The 18974-nt window shown below is 53.0% G+C and overlaps 1 protein-coding gene across 1 annotated transcript in view; it reads right to left on the bottom strand.

The window, feature by feature from the left end:
• LOC120760943 (heparan sulfate glucosamine 3-O-sulfotransferase 3A1-like) overlaps positions 1-2321 on the bottom strand; it is a 30799-nt gene extending 28478 nt beyond the window's left edge. The window contains exon 1 of the mRNA XM_040081724.2: positions 1768-2321. Within this exon, the coding sequence (XP_039937658.1) occupies positions 1768-2315 (548 nt within the window). The 5' untranslated portion in view covers positions 2316-2321. The remainder of the gene's footprint in view (positions 1-1767) is intronic.
• Between the last annotated feature and the right edge of the window lie 16653 nt (positions 2322-18974).

Below are 18974 nucleotides of genomic sequence, written 5' to 3'. Positions count from 1 at the left end.
CCTCCACAGGGCTAATAAAATAAAATAAAATTAAAAAAAAAAAGATGAAACTCAACTCAGAACATCAAATACCAGAATAAACAAGCTGCAGCAATTAATAGGAGAGCTCATGTGCCAAGTGCTAAAGCAGAACGGTTACACAAACAGCGCACGGGACGGCACGTCCAACGAATGAGAGCTGCAAGATCAAGAGCAAACCTCTGGAAAATCCTACCCATGACACCATGCCCTAAATGCTTGTGGCTCCTCCTCTGTCGAGGTCTGCACTCCTCGCTCAGGGACTGCTTCCAGGAGCAGGTCTACCCCACTGCCATCTGCTCCTCAAAGCTTCGAGAGCATCTTTGATAAATGAGCTTTTCTGCATATCCACCATAAATTTCCGTAGATGCCACCCCACAGCCGTGTGTTTATTTTTCAAAGTCAAAGACTTGATTAGAGCTCCTGAGGTTTTTCCGATTCATTTTGTTAACGTTTCCTTTCTGCTACAGGGTCAGCATGCGGAAACTGGATGAGCACACACTAAAGATATAATTTTGTAGACAGCTTCAGCCCACACAAAAGGAAATCTTCCTTCTCAAGAGAAGCCACACTTTGCAGCCTGCAGAAAGCCGGCGTGTCTCTGACACTGGCGGATACACAGGGAAGCTCATCCCTTCCACGTGTTGAGACTTTTACATAAACACTCGGACTGTCAGTACTACCCTACTCCACATTTCAATCCCGTCAACACAAGCTGAGCCCAAATCCTCTTCTCTCTGCTAATAGCCGGGCTTTAGGCGAAGGTAAAACAAGCTCCAAGGGCACCCCAAATCCTCTCCTGTTCGCTTGGTTCATTCGAGATAGCCACGAACACCAGGCGGCAGTTTCACCCTCACCCCAACCAAGCCCTCCCATAGGAATCTGCCGGAAAGACGCTCCTCTACTAACTTTAAAACACAACAACAACAAAAAAAAAAACAACTTCAGCGAGAACCCTCCTGGCTTTAACATTTACTGGCTTAGCAAAACACGAATTCATTGAAAGAACCACCCGATGAACCTTTTGCTTGCATTTCGTGGGCAAGGTGAGCACGTGGGGTTGTGCTCCTGCAAGTGACATTTTTGGCTACTCGTTCCCGGGATGCTGAAATATTTACGTGGGGATATAGCGGGGGTTTTGCGCACGCCGACTGCAGGAAAAGCGGCTGCAGCGCCGGGCTGGGAGCTGCGGGAGGCGATGATGCGATGGGGAGGCAGCGGGGGATGCGAGGCGGCTCGGCTGGGAGTCAGCGGTCTGCCACAAAGAGCCGGGGGAGCATAAAGATATTGGGGGGTCCGTGTTGCTCATGGCAGGGCTGAGCTCTGCCTCAGCACCCCCGCGCAGTCCTCAGGCCAGCGGGGCACCCACCGCTTGTCCCTTTGTGTGCGGCACCCGCCCCGCAGGCGACACCCGGGAGCGCTGGGGGACAGGAGGGTCGGGGCGCTCCGCCGGGAGAGGAGGGCTGGAGGATTTGCGAGCAGGGACTGAGGAACGCGTGGAGCGAGGGGCTGGGGGGAAAGGAGAACGCTCGATGAACGGAGGAGGGAAGACAGGGTCTGGCGGGGAGGGTGAGAAAAGGATCCGCGGATGGTTCGGGGAGCGGGGACGGGGCTGCCGGGAGCAGCGGCCAGCGGGGGGCACTGGCGGCTCGGCCACCGCTCCATCCCCATCCCCATCCCCATCCCCATCCCCATGCCCACCATCTCCCCATCCCCATCCCGCACCGCGTCCCGCCGCCCGGCCCGTACCTGTACCAGGCGAGTCCCCGCTCGTAGTTGCGGTCGAAGAAGTGGGGCTCGGCTCCGACGGCGCGCACGTCGGGGTGCACCCGCAGGAACTCCAGCAGCGCCCGCGTCCCCCCCTTCTTCACGCCGATGATGATGGCTTGCGGAAGCCTCTTGCTGCCCTCGCCCAGCAGCAGAGCCAGCGTGCCCCCTCCGCCCGAGCCGCCGGCCCGGCTCCCACCGCCCCCGGCCGGCGGCTCCGCGCCCGGCGCCGCCTCCTGCCGCCGCCGCCGCTGCTTGAGCCGCTGCAGGAGCCGCTTGCGCCGCGCCGCCGCCGCCTGCCAGGGGGGCAGCTCGGCCGAGCCGCCCAGGAACTCTCCTCCGCCGCCCTCGTCCTCCTCGGATGCGGCGCCGGCGGCGATGATGGGTCCGGGCAGCGTCTGGCAGCGGTCGGCCAGGCAGTAGAAGACGTAGAGGGACATGAGGAGGGAGCAGAGCATCACCAGGAACTTCTTGAAGATGCTGCGGGGCAGCGGCTCGGCGGCGGGGGCGGCCGCCGCGCTCACGGCCATGCTACCCCGAGAGGGCGGCCGGGAGCCCCGGCCATGCTCCGCGGCCGCCCCCCGGCGCGGCCCCTCCGCGCTGCGCTCCGCGGTGCCGGGGGGCTGCGCGCTGCCGCATCCCACGCCGCTTCAGCGGGGCATCCCCCGCGGGGCACGGCCGGGGGCGGGTTCGGGGGTGCGGGGGAGCCGCCCCGGCCTCGGGAGGGGATGCGGTAACGGGGCTCGACGCGGGGCTCCCACGTGCGCGGCTCGCCGCGGAAAACTTCGGCCGAGGCATCGGCGGGAGCGGGGCGGAGCGCTGCCGGCCGCGGGGCCAATGGCGAGGCGGGGGCGGGGGGCGAAGCCGCCCCCGGAGCGGGCGGACCCCGCCGGGGAACCGCTGCCCAGCCCTTGCGGGGGGAGCGGGGGTGTCCGGGAAGCTGCGCCGGAGGATGCGGGGATGCGCTGCGGGATGTGGCGGGGAGCGCGGGGATGCTCGGGGGGATGCTCGGGGGGATGCTCGGGGGGATGCGGGAACCCTCCGGGGAAGCTGTGCCGGGGATGCGTGGGCGGCCGGGAGGTTGTTCCGGAGGTAGAAAGATGCAGGAATGCCCCGGAGGCTGTGCCGGGAGGTGCGGGGGTGCCCAGGAAGCTGTCGCGGAGGAGGGCAGGGATGGCCTGAGTCTATCCCGCAGGGCAGGGAGGAGATCTGGGAACACTTTTCGAGCTTTTCTTTCGGCGCTGACTGCTCTGCAGCCCCGGTGGGACATCCCGCTGCCCGCGGGCAGCCTCTTTTGGCAGCCGAATTCCGCAGGACTTTTCTGTCCAGCAAGTTCGGTTCGATGAGACCCTGGTGTCTGTCTGACCGCGCTGTCCATCTGCCTGTCCGTCCACTCGGGTTTTTTTGAACACCACCACCACCCCCCGCATCCCTGCGGACCTGAGATCAAATTCCTGCTATGCCCAATAATCCAGACACAAACACCTTTGCACGGAAGAACAGCTCCCCTTAAGCTCAGCACACTGACTGGGGTGTAAAAACCACTCGCACTATTACGAGCAGCAGTTCCACTGAGCTCTGCGCTGAACACAGCACAGGAACATCCCAAAATCAGACTTTTCCCCTCTAACTTGCACAGGCTGCCCCCAGGCTGGCTGCAGGATCCGGCCCACGGTTGGTAAGAAACATCTACAAGCACAACACGGAATTGCTCTTGGAATTTGCTCTTCTCCTGTGAGAGTACGTAAAATGTGGAAATAGCTCTCAGCTTCGTGGCTCGGCTGCCTGATTCCAAGGGCTTCGTTATTCCATTGCCTGTGGGAATGCCCTCTTAATTTGAAATGTTTGTCATAGATTACAGAATTTTCAAACAAACTTGCAAATGAAACCCTTGACTTGGATCTTTTTTTTTTTTTTTTTTCCTCCTTCTGTTTGGTGTGAACGTAGCTGAGGACTTAAACTTCAACTACTTGGAAATAAAGCTGGTGTGTCCACAAATTATGCAATGAAAAGAAGGGAGGAAAAAAAAGAAAATTACATTGAATTATAATCAGCCATCTGCAGAGCTGGCTGGCTAATAAAAGTGTGTTTCCAAATAGTAAACAGAGCAAAATTAATAACAAATGCTATTTGCAATGAATTGCTCTACTAGATCTTGGCGTGTTTGGTGACTTCAGGATGCTGTAGCATTTCAGGTATTTCAATGCTCTGATACACAAGTAGATTTACAAAATGCTATAAGCAGGTTAGGCCCCCCAACACCTCCAGGCGACTACTTACAGCATTAGGAACCTAAATGCCTTTATAAATCTGTGCTCTGATCCAGCTCATTGAAGTCAATGAAAAGACTTTGCTGACATCAATGGGCTTTGGACTGCGCCCTGCAGAAGGGCAAAAGTGGTTTGACTTCTTATTATTCTCATTATGGTACTTTTTTGCCTGAAAAAAACACTACACTTTCTGCCTGGAAATAAAAAAAAATTTAAAAAAGGTCATTTCACATGGAGAAAAACAGAAAAGAGAAGTGAAATCGGTGTGAAAGAGCACAGAGCGTGTATCTGCTGGGACTGCATTGCAAGACTTACGTTTGCAGCATTTTTCCTGGAAATATTTGTGTGAATCTCACCTTCCCTTTAAAGAGTCACTGGCTGACTAGGGAAAATATGACCAGAGCCTGTATAAAAAGTTTCGGTGTCTAGAAAGCAATAAGCTAAATATATCTATATTTAAAAGAGCCCTACGATATTTAAGGAAAACTTGTGATATTTTTACAGACCCTGACTCATGGTTTCTGCCTCCTGGGGCTGAAGGCACCAGTAATTCTGCAGCCAGGAACAGTTCTCCGAGAAGGAAGGTGTCTTAATGCTTTAGAAAGGGCAATACAGGGAAATGGTTTCACCCGCATTGCCGTGGACTCTGTTAGTACAGCTGCAAATCTGAGATTCTTTATTAGCAGCAGGCTGGTTTGGACCTTATTTTTGGACGAGCTTTTCTTGCTACAGAGACCATTCGATGAACGCTGGATTGTAAAGCCAGAAAAATTATGTGGCTGACATGATGACATCAAGTGCTGAGAACTTACTCGTCTTATCTGCTTTAGCCCTGCTGCAAAAATAACCATTCTCGGGGATAACTTCAGGGCTTTTTAATGCCTTAGAGCTCGGAGCAAAAGTTGCTTTTGGTTTTACTCAGTCTCCTGCACGACTGACTTAACATTTTCGGTGCAGATTCTTTCTTTTCCCCTTAAATTTCTGTCTGCCCGTCTCAAAGCCTTTCCTCACGCCCACCACGGACCCAGCGTGGCTCTCCCGAAGCCTGGCAGGGGTGTTTGGATCCCTGGGGGCAGCTCTGCACCCCGTGCTGAGCCCATGGGCACTGTCCCCTTGTGCTGGCAGGGTGGAGGGGAGCGTGGCCACCCCCAGGGCTGTGCCCCGTGGCCGTGACTCAGTTTCCTGGCACCAATCCTGCTGCTGGCGTGGGCTCAGCCCTGGGATGGGGCTGGCAGCCTCTCCTCTGTGCTCCTGTTTGCACTTGCTCCTTACTCTGCTCCCCGCCTTTCTCCTTTTATCTATTTACAGATTTATTGCTCGCTCCAGGAATTCCCCCAGGAATGCTCCCCCTGCTCCAGTCATTTCGGGTGCTCCTGTGGAGGGTGAGTGGGGCTGCTCTCCTGGCATGGCTGGTGCCAAAATCCTCCTTGCAGCAGCAGCAGCAGCAAGGTTTCCTGCTCCAAGTGGGCTGATCTGGGATGCCCTTCATGGGGGCACTGAAGAAACAGACCTGCCTGCCTGGAGAGAATTTTGGCACGTGAGCCTGAAGAGGCTTTAACAGAACAACCAAAATCTTCCGCCCCCTTGGCAAACCAGAGCTCAAGGCTTTGCTTCCCCCTGCGGGATTGCCTGGCTCTTTCCTGCTCCGAGGTCAGGGCGAATAGGAAACCACCCAGATTCGTGAAGAAGAGGGAAGGAGAAGGTGCAAAAAGACAACTAATCCACACCCAAAGTCCTCCACCTTGGCTCCCGTATATCACCGAACCCCAAACTCTAAGTTTCCATTTCTCCAGCATCCACCATCTGACGTTTCCAGGTGCTTTTCACACGGCTGGGGAAGGGGAAGGCTTCACCTCGGGTGCTTTGTGCCTGCACAGCCCGTGCTGGCCCCGCTGGCACGGCTGTGTTTTTTCCCCTTTCCCAGTGACCCGTGGCACAGATGGGATCAGGGGTTAAACTGGGAGTACGGTGGAAAAGGGACCGGGAGCCCGAGGCTAGCACAACTTAACGAGTGATTATAAGGTCTGATGGGAAAGGGAACCCCTCTGCCTGTCAGGAAGCTGCTGCTGAAGAAAACATCCCATTGTGCCGGGGAGATGGAGTATGGGACCGGGCAGAGGGAAACAGATTGATAACCAAGGGGTGATGTGACCCCACATAGGCTCCGACAACAAAAGCCCCTTCATCTAAAATGAATAGGAACAATGGCTAATGGGGACAGGCCAGCAGTGGCCAAGGATCTGAGAGCCAGGGGAGAGGGAGGAGGCAATGACAGCTCCCGTTCCACCCAAATCCTCTATTGATCTCAATAATCTCCTGGGTTTTCCCCCCCTCGAAATCAGACAGAAAGTTCAAGGACTTTTTGCCTTTGGATTGTAGGAGCACACATTGCTCTCAAGAGGCACTGAGGTGTGCTGGGGCAGGATGATGGGGAGTGCCCAGAGCAGGCTGAGGCCAGGGATGAGCTGCTGCTGTGCCCTGTGATGTCCCCAGCCCTGGGCTGGCACTGGTGGCTGAGCACCAGTGGCTGCTGCCCTTGTCCCAGCGCTCACTGGCTTTCAAGGGGCTTCCAAATCCACTGAGATTTTTGGGGTGGAGTGCGTGTGGATGCCCAGAGCCTGGCAGAGTCAAATGCTGTTGAATTATTAAAGCAAAAGGAATTGTGGTGTTTCTATTAGGGGGCCTCTCTTGACACAGCACGAGCTGAGGGTGTTCAGGGCAGCAGCAGAGCCATGAGGGCACTGGGAACAGGAGTTGCATCCCCATGGAGCATCAAGAATCCAAGAAGACAGGACAGGTGATGGAGAGGTGTTGGAGACCCGATCATCAGCTCCAGTCCTGGTAGTTTTGTTGAAAAGGCATCTAGAAATATTGAGCCAGAGACACTAAAAATGTAGGCATGGGGATTTTGCTTTGGTTTTTATTTTTATTTTTTCTTTTGGAAGGACAAAAGTACCCACAGGAAATACCATGTAGACCAGGAAAACAAGAAAAAAAAAAAGTTTTGAGAGAGTATTTCCACTCTGCACTCTCTTGACCTGACAAAATGACGTGGACTGTTGTATAATTTCCAATGCCTGTGCCCAAAAGCAAGCAGAGCTGTGAGCAGAAATCCGGTGAAATCCGAGTCCTGCTTTGGCTGGGGCTGGAGGCCACAGCTCTCTGTACCTGATGCCTGGCCATGGCACTGAGTGAATGCACCTTGTTTCTGATACCTCCTGCCCGGCTGGGATTGGGCCAACTTGATTAGAGAGCTGGCACAGGGCATGAGGACATCTGGGAGGCCTCAGATCAGGAGCATGAATTAATAAGAACCGGAAAGAGGAGACTGAATTGGAGTCAGAGCCATGACAGGTGCCCCATGACCACCCAAGGCCTGAGGACCTTTTTCACCCAAGTACAGAAAACCACCCAAACCCATGAAGAAGAAGGAAGAAGAAGGTGAAGAAGAAGGGCGCAGACAGTGCCCAAACCCTTCCATCTTGACTCACATGTATTACTATATACTAAAATCTTACATCTAAGTTTTTCACCCTGTGAGATCGCACAATTCTATCCAAACTCCACACCCACAACCCCAGCGCCATCAGTCAATTTCGGGAGCCTGTTCCACGGCCTCAAGTCAAATGCGGTGCTTGCCTGAAGGTCAGTGCCTTTTAGCGCAGAAAGCCTGGAATTCTCGGCCTCCAGGGTTCCAACATCCTGGAATAACCTAGCACATCCTGAGAAGGCCTGTGGTGCCCTGTCTGCAGGTGCAGGGTGCTGGGGGTGCTCTCTGGACACCCCAAGCCGTGGGTTTGTCGTGGGGCTGGCAGCCCGGGACGTTCCCAACAGCCCCCAGCCACCGCAGGCAAATATTTACAAGAGCTCTCCAAGGGGAACCTATAAACTGCTCCCTGGTGCAGCCTCCTGAGGATCGCTCCAGACAGCTATATTATCCGGAACACGAAGTAGTTACACTCCTGCTGCTCTTCCAGCGCTTTTGAAACAGATACTTGTCTCTTTTATTACCTTTGTTTGTGTCTCGTTTTATTTGCGCGCCGCATGCTTCCTCGTGCTGGGTTTGATACGGCTGTGAGCGGCTACGGGTTGGGACAACAATAAATACCTTCCAGGCCTTTTGTGCTTTTTAATATTATTCTCCATTAAAAAAAAAAAAAGCAAAAGAAAAAAAAAAAAAAAAAAAAAAGCCAAGTCAGGCAATGGAAACAACGCAGGGAAAATTAAACCCTAAATCTGCATTTATGGTTCTACATTAAACACACAGGGAAGGCTGGCTGCTAGCTGTGGATAAAATGTTTTGGTTCTGTTAAAAATGTGCTTTTGGGGAAAGTGGTGTGTTTTGTGGAGTAGGGTTGGCTTTGATGAAGATGTATACTTGAAAAGGTTTCCCCAGTCCAGGATGGACATTCCAGCTGGAAAAAATAACCCCAACAACGGGACAAGGGGGTGCCCTACATGGAGGTGAGAGCTGCTCGTTTCCATCTTCACTTTGTTCCCCCATAAAATCCTTTGTCTCTCTGCTCAACCAAGCAGCTCTGAAATTATGGGCAGTCCTTTAATGGACTTAACTGGGTACCAAGCAATGCTTGGGGAACACTGAGGGCTCAATCAGCCTTCCAAAAAGCTGGAAAAAAACATCCAGAGGCTCACCGATGAGAGGCTGAGTGTAAAACCCTTCACAGCAGGTTTTAGGGATAATTTTCCCTTTCTACACCAATGGTACGCATGGAGGCACTCACGTCTCGCTCTTTTCATGCAATACCTTTGGAGCACCCCACTCCCCTCAGGAAGGACGAAACCACGGGCTGGAAACAACCGGCCCAGCCAACAGGACCTGAGCCCAGAGCCCCACAGCGCTCCTGGGCTGTTTGAAACACCCAGAAAACACCAAGCACCCCTGGGTGCCCCCTCTTTGCAGCACTGCTGCTCCCCCTGTTCCACCCCGGCCGAGCTGGTGACAGCCCCGCTTACGGGCTTTGCTGGGCTGAGGAGAGCGCTTTAAAAGGAAGCAAAGCAGCAGCACGGCGTTAGTTCTTGCTGGAAGGGGGAAGAAGAGATGCACATCGCTGCCTTGTATGGGAAATTTGGCCTTCTTGCATCACCCTGAGGGTTTGGGCTGGATGCTGTGCCCTTAGCACCCCACCCTCAGACTGCTCCCGTGGGGCAACGCCAGAAGCCACTGCCGGCCCTGGGTGGGCTTCAAGAAACACCTGGAGAACTCACCGAGGCTGAGCAGGGATGAAGAGGGGCAAGGACCGCGCTAAAACCACCGAAAAACCCCCAGGGAGGGGAAAGCTGCCCCGCTGTGTGTTTGGCAGCGTGTCCTCATCCGCCTGCCGGGGATTCACGCCCGCGCACCAGCGCGTGTGTGAGCCCCACTAGGACGGCTCTGCGCACAACGAGCCGTTTACTATATTTACATCTGAGTTATGTTTTAGTGTTCCGTCAATATTAATGTTAATTTCTGCGCCATTCAGTTATTTTTCCTTAGTGATCTTATTTCTAAGAAAAAAATAACGAAGCTTCGCAAGTTAGATAAGGGTGTTTTAACAAAACATGGTAAATCAAATCAAACAATAACAATAACAAAATCAAACAATACTTAAACTCACTATGAATAAATTTTGGCAGAAAGAATTTTAAATTAGTGAAAGAAATTTTAAATTATATAAACTTGATAAAACTTACATGCAATAAAACCTTAATAGGATATAGACTTAATATCATATAAACGTTATAAAACTTAAACTTACAAAAAATTAAAGGTAACCTAAACTTAACAGGGCTCAAACTGAACAGAACTTAAAATAATTTTAAGAAGCGATACTTAACCTATACTTAAACTAAACCACACGGAGCAAGGTGCAGCTCGTGTCCCCGAGAGCCAGTTCCAGCGTGTCCCAGGTGCTGGGGGCCGTCCCAGCACGGAGCATTTGTCAGCTTGGGGACACAGCATCCCGGCGGTGTTAATTTGGGCCCGATTTGCATGTTCAGCAGTGTGTAATTACTGAGCTGCACCAGCAGCTCGGCTGTTTCCAAACATCATCGTTAGTGCTGCACGGGACAGCAGCAGGCATTTCTCCTCAAGGCGGCTGGGGTTTGGCTGGGGGGAGGTGGCACAGGTCCTCCCAGCCAGCCTTGGCTGGACATACCCATGGAGATGTGGTCACCTCCTCCACGTGGGGATGAGGGCTGAGAGTGTTGGAGCCCTGGGCACCGAGAATTCCAGACTTTCTGTGCTGACAGGCACTGACCCTCAAGAGAACACTGCATTCGACCTGAGGCCGTGGAACAGGCTTCCAAAATTGAGTGACAGCACTGGGATTGTGGGTGTGGAGTTAAATAGAAGTGTGTGATATCACAGTGTGGAAAGTTTAGAGTTTAAGGTTTTAGTATATAGTAATATATATAAAAGAAGACAGAGGTTTTAAGGCATAGGCTAAGCTCTTCTTTTTCACCTTCTCCTTCATGGGTCTGGGTGGGATTTTGTAATTGGATAGAGAAGTCCGCATTGCAGACCATGGGTGGTTGGTTATTGGGTTAAAAGTAAAAATAATTCAGGTGTCTTTTCAGAATTGGACAGTTTATCCTTAAAAGGCCCTGTGAAGAAAGAGACAGAAGTAATTTTTTACTTTGTAAGCTACAAGCCACGGTCTGTGAGACTGAGCACGGGTTAGCTCAGACCTGTCGTTATCTAGCGGTGTCTCCTCAGAGGGCACAGCCTTAACTGCAGCAGGGGAAATTTGGGTTAGCTCTCACAAAAAAATCCCTCACTGAAAGAGTGATTGGGCACTGCAATCATCTGCCCAGGGAGGTGGTGGAGTCACCATCCCTGGATGTGTTAAAAAAGCCTGGCTGTACACAGTGCTGCATTTAGCTGATGAGGAGGTGTTAGGTGAGGCCATAGGTTGGACTCGATGATCTCAAAGATCTGTTCCAACCTAGTTCATCCTGTGAATTCTGTGATTCAGGGGTTTGGCACCTGCTATGCACTAATTAGATGTGCCCTCTTTGCCCCAGTCTCAGTCATCAGCCTTCCCCTTCTCTCCCTGCTCCCTTCCTGACCTCCACAGTTACTCAGGAGCCCTTCCCTCCCTCTTGGGAGCTGCCAGAGGCACCTGCAGAAGTATGGGGGAGGGCTCAGGCACTACTGAGGGTGGGAAAACCTCAGCTTTGAGATCCCCCTTCACTGTCTGAGCTGTGTCCCAGCTCAGAGGTATCCACACAGGCACGGAAGGGAAAAGTGAAGCTCAGGATCCCGTGTGTGTGCTGCCAAGGGATCTCCTGCCTGCGTGTAAATATTTGTGTTCCAAAGCACTCAGGAGCACAGGCAGAGGAGTGGGTGTGTGTTCTGCTGTGGGGGACACCCCCATGGCTGCACTGTGGGGGCTCTGAGCTCTGCACAGCAGGGCTCTGTTTCCTCAAGGGTTTCTCTGCAGGGATATTCCCAGGAAAAGGGCCTCACACTCATTTCAAACACACCTCTATCTGAATGGGCATCCCAGTGATGACAGCCCCAGAGTCACCATGGAGAACGTCTCAGAGAAGATGGAGCATGATCACACGTGGGACTTTTTCTCCTGCTGGTTTCCCCATCCCCTGCACTGAGCAGCGCAGTGGAGAGGGAGGTGATGGCCAGCCTGGGCACCCCGTGCCATCAGGTCAGCCCTGCTCCCCAGTTCCCTGCCTCTTTGCTTCGATGGGTTTTCCTTCTTTCTGACTGCTAATATCAACAAATCCTGCCAGGGCACCTCATCACCGCTGCTCCCCAAGAGCAGACACCACATACTTGGAGCATGCAGTCAGCTTTTCCAGCCCGTCCACGCAGCCGGCGTAAACTGCCTGAGTACCACCAAAAACCACTTTATAAACTCAGGACGGGAAGGGGATGATTGATGCCTCCACGCTGGACATGACACAGCTTCCACACTTCCCTATATTTATAATATTTGTGTATTGCCCCTACCTCAAAGCCTGACTGGGCTGGTCCAGTTCACTTAGAGATAGGAATTTGGCACAGCCTGACATAAACTCCATCACTTCGGGCCACCAAGGGAGAGCCATTGTTATAAACTTTCTCCCCCACACCCTGCTTGGCCCCCTTTTTAACCCCATCCCAGTTGCATCATTTCTTTACAAGCCGGCAAGAGCAGAAACAAACGTTTCACATCTGTTCTCTCAGCCCAGCCATTTGCATGAGAATCGTGGGCAGTGTTTCAGTGAGCACAGCTCGCTGGCCAGCACTGGGGACAGAGCTGGCCACCACTGGCCCTCCGGCTTCTGCCAGATGTCTGAGCTCTGCACAAGACAGACAAGCCCACAGCGTTAGGAAATCACCTTCTTTTTGGGATCTAGTCACTCTAGAGGTATGCCAGGTAATTTTTCTTTCAGGATGGTGTGCAGGTGTTCTGAGCCTTTGGGACCTCCTGTTTCAGGGGTTTGGTGTTCTGCTTCTCCAGCTTCAGCATCATGAAGGGAAGGTTGGTGCACCAGCCAGGCTTGAGGCAAGGCTGGGTTTTGTTTTACATCAATAATGGGCGATTTTAATGGTAGAGCATCTCCAGTGGTATTGGCACCTCTGGGAAAGATCCTTGAGGAGCATGCCCATGGTTCACAGGGAGCTCCAACTGGAAAAAAAAAAAAAAAATCACCCAAATAACCAAAGAAAAATTTCCATTATTCTCTTTTTCTCCTTGCCAAAAGCATTTTCCTCTCCACCTGCTCTTCCCCTGTACCCCACATTCTGCCCTTTGAGTCTCTTCATCTCCCGCCCTTGCCCCGAGCTGGCAGTGAGACACAGAGCTGCAATTTTTTGGAAGCTGCTGCTTCTTTTTCCACTCAGGCTGGGCATCATGAGCTGGACGTTGTCTGACACAGGAATGGCTGAGAGGCTTAAGCTGTCAGCATAAGCTGACCAAAATGCCTTGGAAATTCCAGCAGGAAGCGCCGAAACCCGTCTGTGCCGTTCTCCTCCTGGTTTAGTGGACGCTCTTGTGAACTTTCCGAGCCACAGGGTTCTCCTAGGAAAATGAACCTGTAAAGAAACGTTTTAAAAGCATCACGGAGCTCGGATGAGAGGCTGTGCTTCTGACCTCCAAGCAGCCCTGGCATGGAGGATGCTGGATGCACGGAGGACGTTGGATGCCTTGGTTCTTTCATCTCTCCTGTGTGCATCTGAAAGGCCTGAGGTTGGGATTACACTGCAGAACGAAGGTTATTCCAGGTGCTAGCTGCTGGGTCTGTCCACGGGGCTGTCTTGCCTCAGGATGGTAAGCTGATATCCCTGTGCTGGCATCTGAGCCCCGCCTGTGCCCTTCAATCCTTCCCCTGAGCTGGGAATCACCCCGTGGGGTTATTCGGGAAAGGCAGGGTGGCCTCGCAGGAGCAGGCATCTGCCAGGGTCACGAACCCCAGCTGCAACATCCTCCTTTGGGCCTGTGCAAGCATTTAAGTGTTTTTTGAAGGATTCCCAGCCGCAAAGGCGAGGCAGATTGTGTATTGATCCTTCAGTCGATGGCCACAAACCAGCCCAGCCACGGCGAGAGCCCTGCAAGCAGAGGGGGCTGATCGGTGGCGTGGAGAGGGGCTGGGCTGGGCTGCAGCTGCCTTAGAGGGGCAGCAAAGCCCATGAGACACCGTGTGCTGTTGTGTTCCTCTGAGGAATGGTTTTTCCCCTCGGAGTCCCCCTGAAGCCTGTGCTATGTAGTTTAACCCTTCTTCCCTATCATACATACCCCTGACCCTATTGGCTCACGGCCAATATCCTTCCTTGGGCCAAAACTAGATAAACCCCTGTCTCTTCCTGTTTGGTCGCTCTCTTCTCGGGCTCCTGGAACATCACATTGAGAATAAAGCTTGGACAGAAGCCTGGGGGTGAGAGCCACTCTTTTGAAATCTTTATTCTGTCCCTATGAAATATATTTCCCTAAAACCCCTGAACAGCTGAGCTGGTGAGAGCCGGGGGGTGGCCAGAGGGAAGTATAATTTCAGTGTGCCACAAGCTGTGTGGTAATTCACCCCGTCAGGGTGGCCTGGGCGCCGCTGGCCCGACTGTGCCCACCCTGTGCCCGCCTCAGCCTGGTTTACCCCCGCTGCACGCCAGGGGTAGAACAAAGAGCAGCTGGAGGACTGGCCCCGTGCTGCTCCCCCAGCTCTGCGCTCTCCTGCAGCCGTGGGAGATGCCCTGGGGCAGGGCAGCGAAGAGAACACAGCCCCAGCCCCTGCCGGTTCAGGGGTGCTGAGGGGTCTCCCCCAGCAGAGGAGAGGGAGCACAGGCTCAGCTCTCCTGCCTCCAGGCGGAGCTGCCCAACCCAGCCAGGCACAGACACAACCGAGGATGCGCTGCGGGACGCGGGTGGCGCAGATCTCCTGCTCGGGTGTCACCTCCACAGGGCACAGTGCCACGGGAGGGTCAGAGCACATCCCTGTGAGCACCCCCAGGCTTTAACACCCCAGGTGTGAAGGACAGCGTGGGGAAAGCCAAGCAATCCTCACATGGGCTCAGCTGCGAGGTGCAGGACAGGGAACTGGCAATTGGCACTGGCTACACGAGGGTTGATGCAGGGAATGAGAAAATTCCAGGAGAGAGGATGTGCTGCTGGCTGTGCAAGTGAGAGGGGACAGCACAGGGTCACAGCCAGGGCTCATCGAGTGCAGGCAGTGCTTGGATCAGGGCAGAGGGTCCTTGGCACCCAGACACCCAGCACGAGGGCGGTGGCACCTCTCCAGGTCACCCTGTGCCTCACAGACCAAGGTCCCACTGCCTCCAGCACTCCCTCACTCTGCTCTGGGTCTCACTGGCAGCTGTGGGTGTGAGCAGGGACAAGGACAAGGCTTTCTGTCCCAGATCAAGCACAAAGGGGAGCAAAAACAGAGGAAAAAACTGGGGCAGCAGAGGTGTTTTGGGAGACCTATGGCCAGTGTCACATCCCTCAGCTGTGCCCTTCACTCCCCAGCTGGGCCATGTGCTGACCTTTAGGGACCAAGCATTTTTTCAGGCTGCTGTCTGATGGGCTAAAGGTCTGGAATGTGCCAGGGGAATCCCTTTGAAGCTGACTTTCCCACTGAGCTGCACATTCTGCCTTTCGCTGGCGAGATGTGCTCAGAAAGGCTCGTGTGCAGCGCCAGTGCTTTGGGCAGCCACGGAAACACAGAATCACAGAAAATGCTGAGTTGGAAAGGACCATCAAATCCAGCTCCTGGCCCTGTGTGTCTGAGATTTTTGTCCAAATGCTCCTGAACTCTGTCAGGTATGGCGTTGTGACTACTGCCCTGAAGAGCCTGTTCCAGTGCCCGACCGCCTTCTGCGTGAAAAAATTCAGTATTTAATCTTGTTAATAACAGCCCTTGGCTCATGTGCGAAACATTGCCAGCTCCAGAGGTTTGTGGGCACAGTCCTCAACGACAGCATCAAGCTCAGGGCATGGAAGTGTCAGCATCTGCATTTTTGTGCCTGCCATGGGATTTTGTGATGCCACAGGACATGGGCAGGAGTGTGGCAGCAGAGAAGCAAAGCCCTGAGACGTCCAGAAGACTGCAAGGAAGAAGAGAGCAACACAGACATTTCAACTGCTGCCTTTGAGCCCAGGGCAAACACTTTTGTTGTTTGGGCTGTGTGGTCCCACCTGACAATTCAGAGTGTATAATCACAGAATAGTTTGAGTTGAAAGAGAACTTTTAAAGATCATCCAGTGCCACCCCTGGCCATGGGCAGGGACACCTTCCTTCAGACCAGGTTGAATTCTTGAATTCAACCTTGAATTCTTGAATTCTTCCAGCAGTGGGGCAGCCACTGCTTCTCAGGCAGCCAGCGCCGGTGTTTTACCACTCTGGTTTGTCATGGTGCACCTTGGGCATTTGGAGAGAGGAGGCTGAGGGTGGTGAGCCTGCAGCTGCCACAGGTCCTCTGCACAAGTGCTGGAAACACCCTGTGCACTGCATGTCTGAAAACAGCTCCATCCCCTCCACCTGCCCCAGCTCCTCCCCCTTCAGATGGCCTGCATTTCAGAAATCCTCCCTGTTCAAAAATAAAGCAGCTACAAGAGTCCCCAACTCCCCATTCACGCTGATGGTGATGCTTCAAATGGCCTGGTGGTACCCAAACTCTCCATCCAGTGAAAAGAGATTGTCCAGACTGGGAGGAAGCTGAATAGCCTGGTGAGGCCTGAAGTCATATTAAACAAATAAAGAAGGTGGGCTCGTTGTAAGAGATGCTGGCTCAAGGAGAGAGGATGTGCAGTATGTATTTGTGAGCACAAGAGGGAGAGCAAGGAAGGAGGAGAGAGGAAGGACAGGAGCGAAGGAAATGGACTTGGCACCTGTTTGTAAACCAGGGCGAGATCCATAATGATTTGGGCAGCCTTGGCTCCAGGCCCAGTTTTATAGGTTTTGCAAAGACATATGAAGAAATGACAATTCCTGCCTGGAAGAATGAGCTGTGATCTTTTACACAGTCTTTGCTTCACCCCAATTTCTACTCACAAAAACCCGACCACACCAGCGAGGATTCGCAGGCTCTGGGCACGGCAGGTGAAGTCAACGCTCTGGTTTAATCCTGCTTTTGTCAGCCACGAAAAGCCTTACCCAAGGAATGGAAAACAAACCAAACTCTGCTCTGAAGTGACTACTTTTGTTTTTATTTCACTGTTTTATAGTTTATCTGCTTACCTCTGCCTTTCCCTCTCCCTGCTGTATCCGAGCGGACGTGGAAGTGACTGAGCCAACAGTTTGACTGACTTAAGGGAAGTGATACGAAAAAAAAAAAAGAAAAAAACCGAATGCTGAGGTTGGTATTTTGCAAGACCAGCTCAGTGTTTGCTCCCTGGACGCCAAGCTGAATAACCAAGCAAAAAATCCTGCAGAAGTCCTCTAGAAAAGAGGGAGTGATGGTGCAAACAGGACCAGTGCCTGGCATGGGGTGGAAACCCAGTCCCAAGGCAGCATTCCTGAGGCAGTGGAGTGCTGGAGAGCCTGATGAGAGGGTTTGAGAGCTATTTAGCAACACTGAATTGGGACTTGAAGCAGAATTAATTGAGCTCAAATTGCATCCTCCTCGCAATCCGCTAATCTGCTGCAGCGGGAGGATAATGACATCTTGAGAAACCGGCTTCAAAAAGCGAAACTTGCCGAGCTTTAACAAACGGGCTGCTTGAAGAGGGGATTAATACTCGCATATAAAATATTGCCATTTCACGACTTATGTTCGTGTGGGAGGCTTTTGCTTCCAAAAGGAGGGGGTTCTCGAGAGAATTTGTGAGCTACAGGCACTTGTACACACACCACACACACGATTATGTGCCCAGGAGCGCACAGCACCAAGCTCCTGTCATGTCCCCAGATCACTTTCCTTAAACCCTGTTTATTAGTTCCAGGCAGTTCTTAGCACGCAGGAAGTTTAATAAAAGCTCCCTTCAAACAAAGACCTCAAAATGCTCTGGAAACAGCAACAAATCAAGTGTCACATCATCCCTGGTGATATGGGGACAGCGCTGCAGCCTCTGAGAAACGAGTGGCAAATCCATGGCAGCCCAGCAAGAGAAGCCTCTTTGAATCCTGCACTCTCTCCCCGTTCATTTCATGTCTCCTATTTGCTGACATCTCTGTCACTGGGAAGGAGCTGAGGAAATAGGATTTTTGCTCCGATTGCAGCAGGATCCTTTGCGGAAAACGCTGTGTTTGCAGCGTCCACGTGCAGCATGGAGGTTTCAGGACGCTCAATCTGACAGCAAATGGGTTGGATTCCCGGAAAATATCCCTGTCCTCCCTCCATGGCTCCTGCTTGGGTTCAGCTGGCTGAAAACACCGAATGCAAAGAGACCTTGTCACTACCTGTGTCCTCTCAGCAGCTTCCCCACGTCCCCTCAGCTCTCCCTCTTCCCTGAGGTTTCTGTGTTAATTCAATAAGGCAGAACAGAAGCTCTCCACCAAGCCTTATGCATCACCCTCAATTTACATCGTATTACCACGGGTATCCACAGCAAAGCAAATAAACACCAGCAGGCTGCTCTCTCTGCTCCTGCCAGTGACATCGTCGCTGCCGCCGGCCCAATTAGAAGCATTTGTCGGCATTCAGTAATTAGCTTGGAGCAGGGCTGAGGTCTCTGTCTTTCACCAAAGGGCTCACAGGCTGCCATAAAATATTTATGAATGATCTTGGATGACATCTGTTTGCTATTTTTCTGGTGATGTTCCCGGTGAGAGGCTGACCTGGGGAGCACATGCTGGCCGTGGCAGCGTCAGAGGAGCACTCACTGGTGGGTCAGCAGGAGAACAAAACAAACCAGGGCTCAGCTGCTCCATCCCTGAGCAGATCCCAGCTGCTGCCTGCCAGCATGGCCCTGGGCTGGTCCAGACACGTGAGGAGCATCATCCAGGATGAGGTGTTTGAGGGTAAGCAGGCAGCGCTGGGTTTGCCGAGGTTCCAGCTGAACCCGGGGCCGGTTTCTTTCACAGAAACCTGCTTTGTACTGGCTCTCTCTATCAAATGGTCCCAGCACCGGGTTTGCCAAGGTTCCAGCTGAACCTGGGGCTGGTTTCTTTCACAGAAACCTGCTTTGTACTGGCTGTCTCCATCAGATGGTCCCAGGAGGAGACCTGGGAAAGAGGGTCCTTACCCAAGAGGCAAATATTGGAAGGATGAGCTACTTGAGGCTTGGGCAAAACAGTGAGATATTATGGCCAAGCGCTGAAGTTTTTGTGCCAGGAGATATTTATGCTGCTGTCACAAATGTGTGCCCCACGCTCCCACGGATGGTGTCCTGGGAAAGGGCAGGGGGTGGTTGGACCCTGTGACTGCAGGATCTGGACCCATTGCTGGGTCTGGAACAGCACAGCTGAGCAAAGAGGGCTGTGGGGAGGACAGGACCCCTCTACCGAGCTCAGCCAAGCCACCACGGAGTGAAATCCTCCACAGCAAAT

The sequence above is a fragment of the Hirundo rustica genome, chromosome 18 (genome assembly GCF_015227805.2).
Source record: "Hirundo rustica isolate bHirRus1 chromosome 18, bHirRus1.pri.v3, whole genome shotgun sequence".
NCBI lineage: Eukaryota > Metazoa > Chordata > Aves > Passeriformes > Hirundinidae > Hirundo > Hirundo rustica.
This window is presented reverse-complemented; position numbering and strand designations above follow the sequence as displayed.